At 40.2% G+C, this 13,649-nt stretch overlaps 1 protein-coding gene and 1 long non-coding RNA gene across 2 annotated transcripts; both read right to left on the bottom strand.

The window, feature by feature from the left end:
• Positions 1 to 676: 676 nt before the first annotated feature.
• Positions 677 to 2,758, bottom strand: LOC115800098 (uncharacterized). The gene is made up of 3 exons (XR_004021639.1): positions 2,709 to 2,758; positions 1,005 to 1,092; positions 677 to 876 (listed from the first exon to the last, which is right to left on the bottom strand). It is a non-coding gene; the product is annotated as an uncharacterized LOC115800098 (long non-coding RNA).
• Positions 2,759 to 9,675: 6,917 nt separating this feature from the next.
• LOC115801220 (uncharacterized) lies at positions 9,676 to 13,346 on the bottom strand. Its single transcript, XM_030758976.1, has 5 exons — positions 13,216 to 13,346; positions 12,811 to 13,128; positions 12,616 to 12,706; positions 10,912 to 10,999; positions 9,676 to 10,783 (listed from the first exon to the last, which is right to left on the bottom strand). The coding sequence occupies exons 1-5, from the start codon at positions 13,289 to 13,291 to the stop codon at positions 10,685 to 10,687; spliced, it is 672 nt and encodes a 223-aa protein (XP_030614836.1). The 5' UTR covers positions 13,292 to 13,346; the 3' UTR covers positions 9,676 to 10,684.
• Positions 13,347 to 13,649: the final 303 nt, after the last annotated feature.

Raw genomic sequence — 13,649 nt, 5'->3', positions numbered from 1 at the left:
ACACAGGATATCACTGCTTTAACTGCAAAGAAAGAGCGCCAACAGGAAAATTTTCAAAGGTATTAAAGAAGCATAGACCACATAATCAGCACACTTTCAATAACATGTAAAGTTATGGTCACATGCAGGTACAGTAATCTGACATGAGGTTTCAAAGAACGTAGCAACATTGTTTTTCCATTAAAACAATTATATAGAAATATTATAGAACAGGGGTTTTCAAAGTATGAAAGGGTGAGCCCCCCTCCAAGGAGCACAATGCCTGCTGCGCCCCCCCCCCCCAATAATCAACCCACACACAAACAAATGCCACTACAAAACACCTTCTAGTTGCTTTTATTTTAGAACCATCTCATCTTTTAAAATGACACTTTATCTGAATGAAATTTAACGCATGAACATTTTAAAACATTTCCTCCCATTTTAATTATTTTATCAGGGCCTTTGTATGGCAAATACACCCTTTTTTCATTTTTCTACTTACGCCAGAGCTTGTCTCCCCTGCCTTTTTCTTTACTAAAAATTTGTCCATTCTATCTCTCACATCAGTAGACAGCAAGCAGATAGCTTCTTTTCCCGGTTTATTTTTTCCCTTGCACCGCGCCTCCCCTAAAGTGCTCTGGCGCCCCCTAGGGGAGGCGCGCCTCACACTTTGAAAACCGCCGTTATAGAAGGTTATTATTCTCTGGAGGCATTTGGCTCTTGTTTGATGTGTGATCAATGTGTCGTCTCTCTTGTATTCTGTGTCCAAACTTTACTTTGCTTCCTTTTCAGGTTTTATCTGCATTGTCTTCTTGTCAGTCCACCAGAGGCTGAACCTCTCAAAGAGTTGCTTGTCATGTATGCAGCCAAACTGTGGGATTGTTGAGGGGTCAGCTATGGATTGAAAGCATAAACAAACTCAGTAATTGAAAAACAAGCAAATACAAAACAACAACAAAACAAACAAACAGAGAACATAAGTAGTGAGAGATGATAAATGTGAGTAATAAAGTCCCTCTAACCTCTCTTCCCAGCTGAACATGATACTCGACACAACTTAAGGTCCTGTCCTTGTCTGGGTCATTGTTCGGGGTCATGGTCCAGTTTTTACTGCAAAAATAAAATTGTGACCACACAGCATTTATTTTCTTTTTGGTTCACATTATCATATGTACAGAATAAATGTGCCTGAATGCAGCTTCTTGTGTGAAAATGTTTTTCTGAGTAAGACTGAAGCCACTGAAGAGTGTTTGTGAGAACCCTCCAGAAACCAGAATGTGGCGTCTTTCTTGTGTTATTTATCTTTCTGCCTCTAATCTCTCTCCCCTCCTGTTTGTATGTAAGCTGGGCATTCTCCTTGCTCTCTGACAGATCAGCTTTCTCAAGTACTCAGTGCACATAATTAATATCCCCATAAATACAAGAACCTAAAGTTTCCCCGAGGTTTTTGAGTTGGTGTGAATTCAACCTTCCCACCAACTTTATACTGTCAGTATAAACTGTATACTGTCAGTGTAGGAGTGAAAATCTAACAAGACAGTTTGTGAATACTGGGCTGGATCTTGTTGAATTCCACACAACTGAGCTTGTGTTTCCCACACCAGCCGAATCCCACTTTAGCCCCTGATTATACTAATTTTTCTGTCATAGAGGCAAAAGTAAAACTAAAAAAATAAAAAGTTTTTAATCCCATGTATCAATAAGCTTTTAACAAAAATGGCTGATAATGATGTCCATTAAGGAGCAGCTTTTTATTTTCTTACTTTACATTTCAGAGTTTGTACGTTCTCATTTTTACTTGAGTAAAGAAGTTGAATCAGTACTTTTACCAGAGTATTTTTAACACAAGTATCTGAACTTCTACTTAAGTAAAGACTGTCTGTACTGTTGCCACTTCTGGTACGTTGTATGTAAACGAGCCGGCTGAAGTAGGTTTAGTAAGAAAATGGCCACAGAGTCAGTGACAGCTTTGACATCTCAGCCACTTCCTCAATGCTGACGTTACTTTTGTTCACACTCTAATAAACACATCAAAAGCATAGAGGGCCGATTCAGCCTTTAAATTTAGAACCAGTTTGAAGTACTTAAAGAAACAGTGAACAAAACTGATTTTATTTCTTTAGCACAACGTTCAGTTTAAGTGTTCTCAAATCTTTGATTATTTTGACAGATAAAAAATAAAATATAGAATAGTGGTGCATCTTCTCATGAAATAACTTAAATTCTATACTAAAAAGACTGTTTCTGAGCTCAGTGCTGTGAGGGCTTTTGCAGCTGTATTATTTCTCTGGTATGAGCATTCATCCTCTGACCGCTTATTTAACTGACTTGAACTGAATCTGTTCACATTTACATTCTGAATCTGCTGTATTTGTAATACAGGATACAAATTATTTGTTAACATTATGTTGAAGTTTAAAGACATCACAAAAGTCAATTACAGTTTCAAGCCTCAGGTTTATGGACACCATCGTATGAACTCCACAAACTAATTTCCCTCTTTTTCTAAATTGGTGCAACAGGTTTCAAAACCTGAAGATATAAACAAGAATAAACTTAATCAACATAAAAATAATTTGGGGTAAAGTGACACATTACATACAAGCAGACAACAGAAAACGATTTTTGAACTTTATAATTAAATCTGTGTTAACAGTAGTGAGACCGCTTCTGCAGCAGGACAGGAACGAGTGGCATTCATGATGAAGTTAAAAGGTTTCACTGACCTGCAGAGGAGGACAGCTGCCATGATGCCCCATAGAAGGAATCCAATTGCAGGTAGGAGTATGTACAGAAAATCCTTTAACCCTCCTGTTGTCCTTATTTTCTGTATACACCCCGTGTCCTCCGGGTCAAAATGACCCGTCTTCACTAAATCCCAATATAAGCAGCTTAATTGAATTTTAAACACCAAATTTCATCTTGCATATTGTCATTCACCACAAAATGTGTGAATACCTGAGTTTTCCCTCTTCACTTGAATTTCTATGACCTTTCTAAAGAAAAAAATGTGCAAAAAGGAGTTTTGAATGCATTTAAAACAGTGAACAATTTAAGACAATGTACAATGCAAAAATATAAAAATAACATAACCCATTCAACTAATTAGGTGAAGAGGTGAAGAAATTGTCACATGTCACATTGTGACCCCTCAGTCCCTCTGTCACATCAAGCACATTTCGCATGCCCTGGTTCTTCTCTGGGCATCCACTGGTCAGCTTCCCAGTATAGACTTGCATTTTCCAAGCATAGCTTGATTTGGCATCGTAAACCACCCATGACTTGATCCCATATTTTGCTGGCTTGTCACTTTTATTACAAATATGAAAACAGATTACCTCTAAATGGAACCAGTTGCTCATCCACTGTTACGTCAGGCCCTGGATTGTAGAGGTAGGGCAGCCGCTCCACCCACTTGTCCCATACCTCTCTTATGGCTGCAAGTTTGTCTGTCACACGTCTTGCTGGTCTTGATTCATGGTCATCAAATCGTAGCAGTCTTGAGTAGGTGTGAAAGAGTTTGAGTGGTGTTGTGGCTTGGAAAATTGGCCTTCCACTCTCTACATCCCATAGACTAACTGCAGCCTCACTGTTAGAATAGATAAACATGTAACTGTTTTTCTATGTATCACAATGTGTTCATCATAAACATGCACATGACCATCAGATTGTAAGCACAAAACATACTCACACACACCCGGACCCTCCAGGTGAGGAAAGCAGGTAACGCCTGTTTCCTGACGTCACACACACATACACACACCCCCACACACTTACGTGACGCTAAAATAAAAGCACCGGCAGGAAGAAAGAAGTCAGACTCTCTTTCAGAGGCACGTGAGTGTTAGCTGACTGAGACTCTCCCTGCAGGTAAAAAGACCAACTACGGGTTTCTGTGTCTTTCTTTATTCAACGGTGGTCCGAACCTAACATTTTTTGGTCCTTCGAGAGCCGGGCGGGCAGTGAGGAGGTTTTCCCAACGACTACGGAGCGACGCCGGCAGACTGTCCGGACAGCCAGCTGCAATAGAGGCGCTGCACAAAAGACCTGGGGCATGACGTTTGTCGCCAGGCCCGGCTTCATAGGTTTCTCCGCGGTCGCTGGGAACGCTTTCCTCGAGACCCGATCCACCAAGTGAAGACGACAGAAACCAGGTAGGACAAAACGTGGACTACTGAGTCGGACCGGGTCCGATTGCCATTATAACTTTAAGGGAAAGTTGGCTTTTCAGGGAAAACTTTAGTCTACGTCCTCCGAACCGGGTTCGTGAGGTAACCGGCCGGAGCTTTTCAGGGAAAAGCACAAACAAATCGTACACTACTGAGTCGGACCGGGTCCGATTGCCAGGATAACTTTCAGAGAAAGTTGGCTTTTCAGGGAAAACTGTAGTATACGTCCTCCGAACCAGGTTCGTGAGGTAACCAGCCGTTGTAACTTTCAGGGAAAGTTCGCTTTTCAGGGAAAAGCGCCCTCAGAACAGGGTTCACGAGGGGCACCGGCCGAAGTAACTTTCAGGGAAAGTTAGCTTTTCAGGGAAAAGCAAATAAAGCATAAAACGGTACCGTAGGTGTTCTCGCCGAAAGGAGAAAGTAAATTGGTAACTCCCGCCCAACGGAGAAATTTTCATTTGGCCTTAATTTGGAATTTTGGTGTTCTCACCGTAAACAAAGATTTAAAATAGGCGCCATAAATACGCGTATGTGTGTGTGAAAGTGAGTGACTGAGAGTGAAAGCCGCCATTGAAGTGGAAGCAGCAGCATGACGAAAATCTAACGGTTTTCAACTTCATGGTCTGTTGGAGTACACAGTGAAGGGTGGATTTGGGTTTAGGTCTCAATAAAGACACGTGGTCTGTACGAGACAAAGCACAGGCTGATTGTACGTCAGGAACAATGGGTAAGTCCTTGTTGAAATGCGAGGCCGCCGTATTAGAGGGCGATGTAAAATTTATGGAATGGGATAAACAAGGGTCAACTCAATATAAATAAATGGAAGAAAAAATATGGGTTTAAGGGAAACTTGGTAGTGACAGAATGTGAAAACTTAGTAACACAGCTGCAACAAAAAGCAGCATTTTGCAAGAAGGCGCAGTTGGAACTGCAGTGTGCAAAGTTTTGGCTGTTACAGGCTAAACGCCGACAGGAACAGCGGAACGCAAAAGCCACAGCGTTAAAACCACCCACACACGTGCATGCAGCTGTAATAAAGGCAGATGAGGAAACTCACATTGTATGTAGATCCCAGCAAGACCGTAGTGGGCCTGACCCTGCGGCACCCGGAGCCGCGCCATGTTTAGCGGGGGGAGGAGCTAACGGCGTAAAACAAGCCGCGCCATGTTTAGAGGGGGGAGGAGCTAACGGCGTAAAACAAGCCGCGCCATGTTTACAGGGGGGAGGAGCTAACGGCGTAAAACAAGCCGCGCCATGTTTACAGGGGGGAGGAGCTAACGGGGTAAAACAAGCCGCGCCATGTTTACAGGGGGGAGGAGCTAGTGGGACAAAACAACATGGGACCCAAGCAAGGGAAGGCTTAACAGCGGTTTCTCCCGCAGCTTTTTCTCCCATTGCGAGCCGCACCAGAAATGGGGAACTTAAAACACTGGCGCACATAGATGTGCATGCCACACCTAAGCCAGCAGGTTATCCCATTTTATCAGAGTACGGGCATGAAAGGGATTGTTTCAATTGTGGAGGGCCCCCACCCGCACTGGAACCAGTGGCACAAATCTTCCCCATGCTCCAAGTCCCGAACCCAAACACAGGGACAGCAAGCGCCCCTCAACCTCCCACTATTTTGGTTTACCGACCTTGGACTGAGACTGAAATGCAAGAGTCCGTTAAAGGCTTAACCCCACACAAAATTGACATAGAACAATGGGCGACAAGAATCTTGTCTCTCTCATTTGATAAATTTCCATAACAATTTTGGTGATTGTTGGTAGGATCCAGTAAGTTCTTCCACAAAGAAGTGACGAGTCACTGGCCAGCTGAAGAAAAAAATGCTTCAGTCCTCCTGCATTTGCAGATTACGGAGGAACTCGAATTTTCACCCTTTGCTGGACAGCTGCCTGGATTCAAGGACCCTGCCTTAGAGGCACGGCCATAACACATATCGAGTGAGAAAGATTCCAAATAATTTAAAATGGGAAAGTTTGATTTAAAAGCTAAATCAAAAATTGCATCTGTCACTGTCAGAGACGAATAGACATTGGGAGTCTGCTTAAAAGGGTAACACCCATCAGCGAATGGGTGGCTTTAACCTAAGGTGATTAGGCCTCCTTGAACGTGTCCTTTTTTCTGTTTTCTTACCTGTGAGAGACGTCTCACTGGGAAAAAATGGAGATGGGAACGCAGGAGTAGAAAATTAACAGTTAAAGAACTCTGCGTAGAGCGCGATCTTAGCGGAGTTTTGAGCGGCAGAACAGCTGATGCCCTAATTAATGGAGTGGCGGTTTTGGGGCCACCTCCATGTGTTGTTACTTGTGATACCTCATCTCTCAATGCCCTTTTTTCAGGCAAATTTATAAGCGCTGAAAATCTCTGACCCAGATCTGGACTCCTGCCCTCCGATCAGACATCGTCCGGACCAGAATGATCGTTGGTGCATCGAGATGACAGATGTTACAACTGCAGCCTGACGGGTCATTGGTGAACTGAATGTCCACAACTGGGGAATGGAACGTGGACTAACCAGACTGTGTCACACTGATCGGAGAGGAGGACTTCAGACAAGTCAGATGAGGGCAAGTTGCTTGATCAGCAGAGAAGGGAAGTCAGATAACACCCACACACACACACACACACACACACACACACACACCACTTACTCATTACTGGCATCTAACACACACACAGCACTAGCACAACCACCTGAACCACAAACGAAGAAGCAAATGATGGCCTTTTTAGGCCTGTGTAATTATTGCAGAGCATGGATCCCTTTGCGTGCAAGCAGTATGTGCAGCAGCACTCGCTATGTAGGCCTCCAGAGAACTGGTGCTTTTCCACTCACTTACACTTGAGGTGCTGCTCGTACAGAGTAAAAACTTTCAGCGAAGGGACTGATGCTCAGCAACAAACTATATGAACAAACTGCATCTTGAGCTTGAGTGTAGCACTAATATTTACCATTTTAAATACAAAAGAAATGCAGCTGGGGACACTTTAAATGAGAGGGCATAATTAAATAAATGATTAAATGATTAAAAGCATGAATGATCCATCATTATACATGTCATAAAATGGCAGGTGATAGTTTCAGTACACCAATTTGGATAAATTGTTGCATGGATTTGGTTTGCATTTTTCAGTTGAGTGGAATGTATTTTTGTTTTCTGTTTTTTTTGTTTGTTTTTGTCATGAAACGTCTGTGTGGCAGGCAGGAAGGAGGACCTCAAAGCAGGACACGCCAGGCAAAACGTAAAAGGTAATTCCACTTTATTACCGGTGCTTGAACAAAAGGCCGGACTAGGAAGAGCTAGTGGTAAAACTCAATACGAAAAACTACCAGACTTAAGCAGAACAGGCCACACAGCAGGAGACGTAGACGACGACGCGACAACAGGCACTGACAACACTGGACTTAAATACACAGGAGGGCTGATGAGGGAAGAGGAAACAGGTGGGAACACAGGTGATGCTGATAACACTGACGAGACCAGGGGAAGCAAAACTAAACACAAGAGACCAGAACTGGCCGACTATCAAAATAAAACAGGAAGTAAGACGATGGAACAGAGACGCAGACCAGACACAGAATACAGAGAGAACACAGGACTAGAAATAACAATTAAACCTCACAACCAAAAGAAATCCCAAAACAGAACAGACAAAATGAAGCAAAACAAAAACACACAGGGTCCAAAGGACCCCGAACCATGACAGTTTTTATAATTGACACATTTTCAAGTTGTGAGCGTGAATCCTCAGAATTATTACACTATGTTCTGCATTACTATTCTTATGACTGATGTTTGTACTGTGAATTGTCCTTTAAGACTGCATTTCTTTGACCTTGCTTAATGTTGTCCAAATATGAGACATTTGAACATGAAAGTTTGTTATTGTTTGTCAGTTGATGCTTTTGTGAATGTTAACTTAGTTAAAAGCATGTTATGTTTAAGTGAGGAAGTCCCTGCTAAACTTCCATCCGTGTCTGAGCTTCAGAAGAGTGAGGAACCCCCTGCTGAAAGTCTGCCTTTGTCTTGGATTCATCCCAGTGAGGACACCCCTACTGAACCTCCTTGTTTGTCTGAGGATGAGTCCAGTGAGGAACTCCCTGCTAAGCCTCCATCTGATTCTGAGGTTCAGTCCAATGAAGAAACCCTGTTTCTGTTTCAAAGTCTGCCTTTAACTGAGGTTCAGACCACTGAGGACCCCCCTGCTAAACCTCCATCATTTACGAAGCCAAAGAAGAAAAAAATGGGTTTTTTCCAGAAACTCAAAACTCTGTTCTGTTGCTGCGTCAGTCCTACAGCAACTGACTGATTATTGTTCTGACTCCTTTCACCCACATTTTTCCCCTCTATACTTGAGGCAATTGATTTTTTATATTGTGCTTTACAAGTGAAATTGAATTGGATTGAATTAACTGAACTGAATTGAATTAATTGTACTGAATTGAATTGTATTGTTTTGAACTGAATAAATGTTAACATTGCTTCATATGTGCTACACTGGAAATTCTTTGCTTTGTTGGTCTCCAGAATTAAATTCTGTTCATAGCAGGACATCAGTATATTCATCAGGACAGTAAATGTGTCAGTGCCCTTGACTAAATAAAGGTGTCTGTATAATGAAGGGAATGTAAATAAGATACACACTAGACATACCATAAATATAACAATTTAAATAGAAATATAGCATCAAGTAGCATATTGCAGCATTAATCTTCACAACAAGGTGAAGGTGTTGAAATAACACTGCACAGCAGACAGAAATAAGACTGCATAGCAGAGAAACAACAAAATCGCATGCTGATGATTTACTGGAAAAGAATGTGTGTTTTGGTCTGATGTTTTGTGTCTACAGGACTCAGATAAGGCTGTTAACAGGTGACAGTGAAGGGAACAGAAGAAGGAACTGATAACCATGCTACATGTTTGCATATTTCAATAACTGTGTAACTGTGTAAGTCGGTGTATAAAATTTGAACTAAGAGAGCGGTGTCAGACGTGTGTGAAGCTGCACCGACTGGCTACATTAGGCAGCTCCGACAATTCTGAACCAGATCAATCTGTAAACTGTTTGAAATGGCTTTATTAAATTTAATAATTGGACTCCTTATTCCTGTTTTGTGTCATTCCTGTTCAATAAGCGAACACGCAGAAACCTAAAGGCTTAACCAACACACACTCTTGTTTTTTAAATTCCTTCAATAACTATGAGAAGTGTTTCAGTGATAATTCTGCTGTGTTCAGAGATGAGGGCTTTAGATGCCCCCTTAATCATGCAAAATCAAACAATTGAACTTCTTTAAAATGTCTCCTCAAATCCCCAAATCATCCATTTATTATAGGTAACATCAGCGTTTAGCTAAAGCAACATAAAAATTTACATTTGTGTATTCACCAAATGTGCAAAAAAATCGCCTACGACCACCACGACACAAGATGCTTCACATTTCCTTTATTTTTGCACACACAGGATATCACAGCCTTGACTGCAAAGAAAGAGTGCCAACAGGAAACTTTTCAAAGGTGTTAAAGAAGCATAGACCACATAATCAGCACACTTTCAATAGCATGGGCTCAGGATGGGTCACAGATATACTGAACACAAACACATCACTTTTCTGTTAGTAGGTGTGGTGTGCTATAAACTGATACTTATTAACCTGCTCACAGTCTGTGTAACACAGTGCATCTGTCTGTTCGATAACATGTCATTAGAATAGACATGTACTGTATGCAGAGTGGATTTTAATCTTGTTTAAATGATAACAGAATATCCAGATCTGTCTGTAACATAAATGTAGCTGTTATATCTTCACAAAAACATCATTTGAATGGAACCTGAATTTAGTTTTATTAAAATCACAGCAATCAAATCTTGACATAAATCCAGCTTCAATGGTGTCACAATCTTTGAGAACAAGAAGTAGTGAAAAAATGTTTGCAGTGGCCGTGAGGGTGAAACTCCAGATCAGAATGTGATGAGGCGAAGAATACGGTGCAATATTGTTTTAGATTGTTTATTATTATCAAGAAGTAAACAACAAATTAGAGATTCAGAAATCTTATGAGGCAAAATCAACTTTTGTTGTTTTGGTAAAAGTAGGGGACCCCATCACATGACACATAAAGTTAATGGCAAGAAACCAAAGAAACAGAAGAAGAAGCTCTAAACATGTTTGCAGCATTGATGAAACAGATGAACAAGAACGAATGAACGCTGATGATTTAATATTTGTATACCTAAAATAAAAACAAAACGTTAAATAGGAGAAACAAACAAACAAACAAACAAACAAAAAGAACCAAAAATGTTTTTGCATGTAAAGTTATGGTCACATGCAGGTACAGTAATCTGACATGAGGTTTCAAAGAACGTAGCAACATTGTTTTTCCATTAAAACAATTATATAGAAATATTATAGAAGGTTATTATTCTCTGGAGGCATTTGGCTCTTGTTTGATGTGTGATCAATGTGTCGTCTCTCTTGTATTCTGTGTCCAAACTTTACTTTGCTTCCTTTTCAGGTTTTATCTGCATTGTCTTCTTGTCAGTCCACCAGAGGCTGAACCTCTCAAAGAGTTGCTTGTCATGTATGCAGCCAAACTGTGGGATTGTTGAGGGGTCAGCTATGGATTGAAAGCATAAACAAACTCAGTAATTGAAAAACAAGCAAATACAAAACAACAACAAAACAAACAAACAGAGAACATAAGTAGTGAGAGATGATAAATGTGAGTAATAAAGTCCGTCTAACCTCTCTTCCCAGCTGAACATGATACTCGACACAACTTAAGGTCCTGTCCTTGTCTGGGTCATTGTTCGGGGTCATGGTCCAGTTTTTACTGCAAAAATAAAATTGTGACCACACAGCATTTATTTTCTTTTTGGTTCACATTATCATATGTACAGAATAAATGTGCCTGAATGCAGCTTCTTGTGTGAAAATGTTTTTCTGAGTAAGACTGAAGCCACTGAAGAGTGTTTGTGAGAACCCTCCAGAAACCAGAATGTGGCGTCTTTCTTGTGTTATTTATCTTTCTGCCTCTAATCTCTCTCCCCTCCTGTTTGTATGTAAGCTGGGCATTCTCCTTGCTCTCTGACAGATCAGCTTTCTCAAGTACTCAGTGCACATAATTAATATCCCCATAAATACAAGAACCTAAAGTTTCCCCGAGGTTTTTGAGTTGGTGTGAATTCAACCTTCCCACCAACTTTATACTGTCAGTATAAACTGTATACTGTCAGTGTAGGAGTGAAAATCTAACAAGACAGTTTGTGAATACTGGGCTGGATCTTGTTGAATTCCACACAACTGAGCTTATGTTTCCCACACCAGCCGAATCCCACTTTAGCCCCTGATTATACTCATTTTTCTGTCATAGAGGCAAAAGTAAAACTAAAAAAATAAAAAGTTTTTAATCCCATGTATCAATAAGCTTTTAACAAAAATGGCTGATAATGATGTCCTTTAAGGAGCAGCTTTTTATTTTCTTACTTTACATTTCAGAGTTTGTACGTTCTCATTTTTACTTGAGTAAAGAAGTTGAATCAGTACTTTTACCAGAGTATTTTTAACACAAGTATCTGAACTTCTACTTAAGTAAAGACTGTCTGTACTGTTGCCACTTCTGGTACGTTGTATGTAAACGAGCCGGCTGAAGTAGGGTTAGTAAGAAAATGGCCACAGAGTCAGTGACAGCTTTGACATCTCAGCCACTTCCTCAATGCTGACGTTACTTTTGTTCACACTCTAATAAACACATCAAAAGCATAGAGGGCCGATTCAGCCTTTAAATTTAGAACCAGTTTGAAGTACTTAAAGAAACAGTGAACAAAACTGATTTTATTTCTTTAGCACAACGTTCAGTTTAAGTGTTCTCAAATCTTTAATTATTTTGACAGATAAAAAATAAAATATAGAATAGTGGTGCATCTTCTCATGAAATAACTTAAATTCTATACTAAAAAGACTGTTTCTGAGCTCAGTGCTGTGAGGGCTTTTGCAGCTGTATTATTTCTCTGGTATGAGCATTCATCCTCTGACCGCTTATTTAACTGACTTGAACTGAATCTGTTCACATTTACTTTCTGAATCTGCTGTATTTGTAATACAGGATACAAATTATTTGTTAACATTATGTTGAAGTTTAAAGACATCACAAAAGTCAATTACAGTTTCAATCTTCAGGTTTATGGACACCATCGTATGAACTCCACAAACTAATTTCCCTCTTTTTCTAAATTGGTGCAACAGGTTTCAAAACCTGAAGATATAAACAAGAATAAACTTAATCAACATAAAAATAATTTGGGGTAAAGTGACACATTACATACAAGCAGACAACAGAAAACGATTTTTGAACTTTATAATTAAATCTGTGTTAACAGTAGTGAGACCGCTTCTGCAGCAGGATAGGAACGAGTGGCATTCATGATGAAGTTGAAAGGTTTCACTGACCTGCAGAGGAGGACAGCTGCCATGATGCCCCATAGAAGGAATCCAATTGCAGGTGGGAGTATGTACAGAAAATCCTTTAATGAAATGTTTTCTGTATGAAATCAGCAGTGAATTAATTTCAGTGGCTTGTTTGATCTTTGCTAGAACTGATTAGTCCAGTTTTTTTTTGTTTGTTTATTTTTTTGTTCTACCTACCTTTCAGGATCTCAGACACAGTCAAGTTCCACGTAATGCTGTTTATGCCTTTTCTGTGAGTTATGTTACATCTATAAAGTCCTTCATCTTCAGGTTGAGCACTAAAAATAATCAGCTTTGACGGTAACTCATGATTTATTTTCAGTCTGTGAAATGGGAAATTTGAAGAGGTGCGATTTAACGAAATGGAATATTTAAAAACAGATCTGCCTTTGGTCCAGGAGATTACTGATGCATTCTTTGTGGATGTGTTGCAGGTCAACATCACTGAGTCTCCTCTGGACACCAACATAACTTTGTGATCTTCTTTAGCAGGGCCTAATGTTTAAAAGAAACTGTTAATATGCATTTATAGTTGTAATTAAAAAAAAAAAGATGACTCACAAACACAAATGTGCTCTTTACCTGCAAAAATGATCCGCATCACTAACAGCTGAGTGAAGAGCAGTGCTGCTTGATGTAGCCTGAACATCACGACCATCAGACACACAGAGACAGACCTGAACTTCAGTCAGCTTTATATGTATCTGAGGAGGAGCTGCAGAAAGAAGGAAGTGGTTAGTTGATGGTTTGCTAAATTAAGAATGAATGTGTGTGTTTGTGAGTGTGAGTCACCATTTGTGGAATACAACAAAGTTATGTGGGAGTAATGTTGATAAAGTTTCAGTTTAACACCAAATTGTGATCATCTGCACACAGTCCTTCAAGAACATGAACTACTTTAGTCACTTGTGCCATAAACTGAAACATAAGCTGCACCTGTGTAAAACAGCAATTTTCAACTGCAATAAATCCACATCTGCATATTTAACACATTTTTTTTTTATAAAGTTACTCAG

The sequence above is a fragment of the Archocentrus centrarchus genome, chromosome 21, assembly GCF_007364275.1.
Source record: "Archocentrus centrarchus isolate MPI-CPG fArcCen1 chromosome 21, fArcCen1, whole genome shotgun sequence".
Classification (NCBI taxonomy): domain Eukaryota; kingdom Metazoa; phylum Chordata; class Actinopteri; order Cichliformes; family Cichlidae; genus Archocentrus; species Archocentrus centrarchus.
This window is presented reverse-complemented; position numbering and strand designations above follow the sequence as displayed.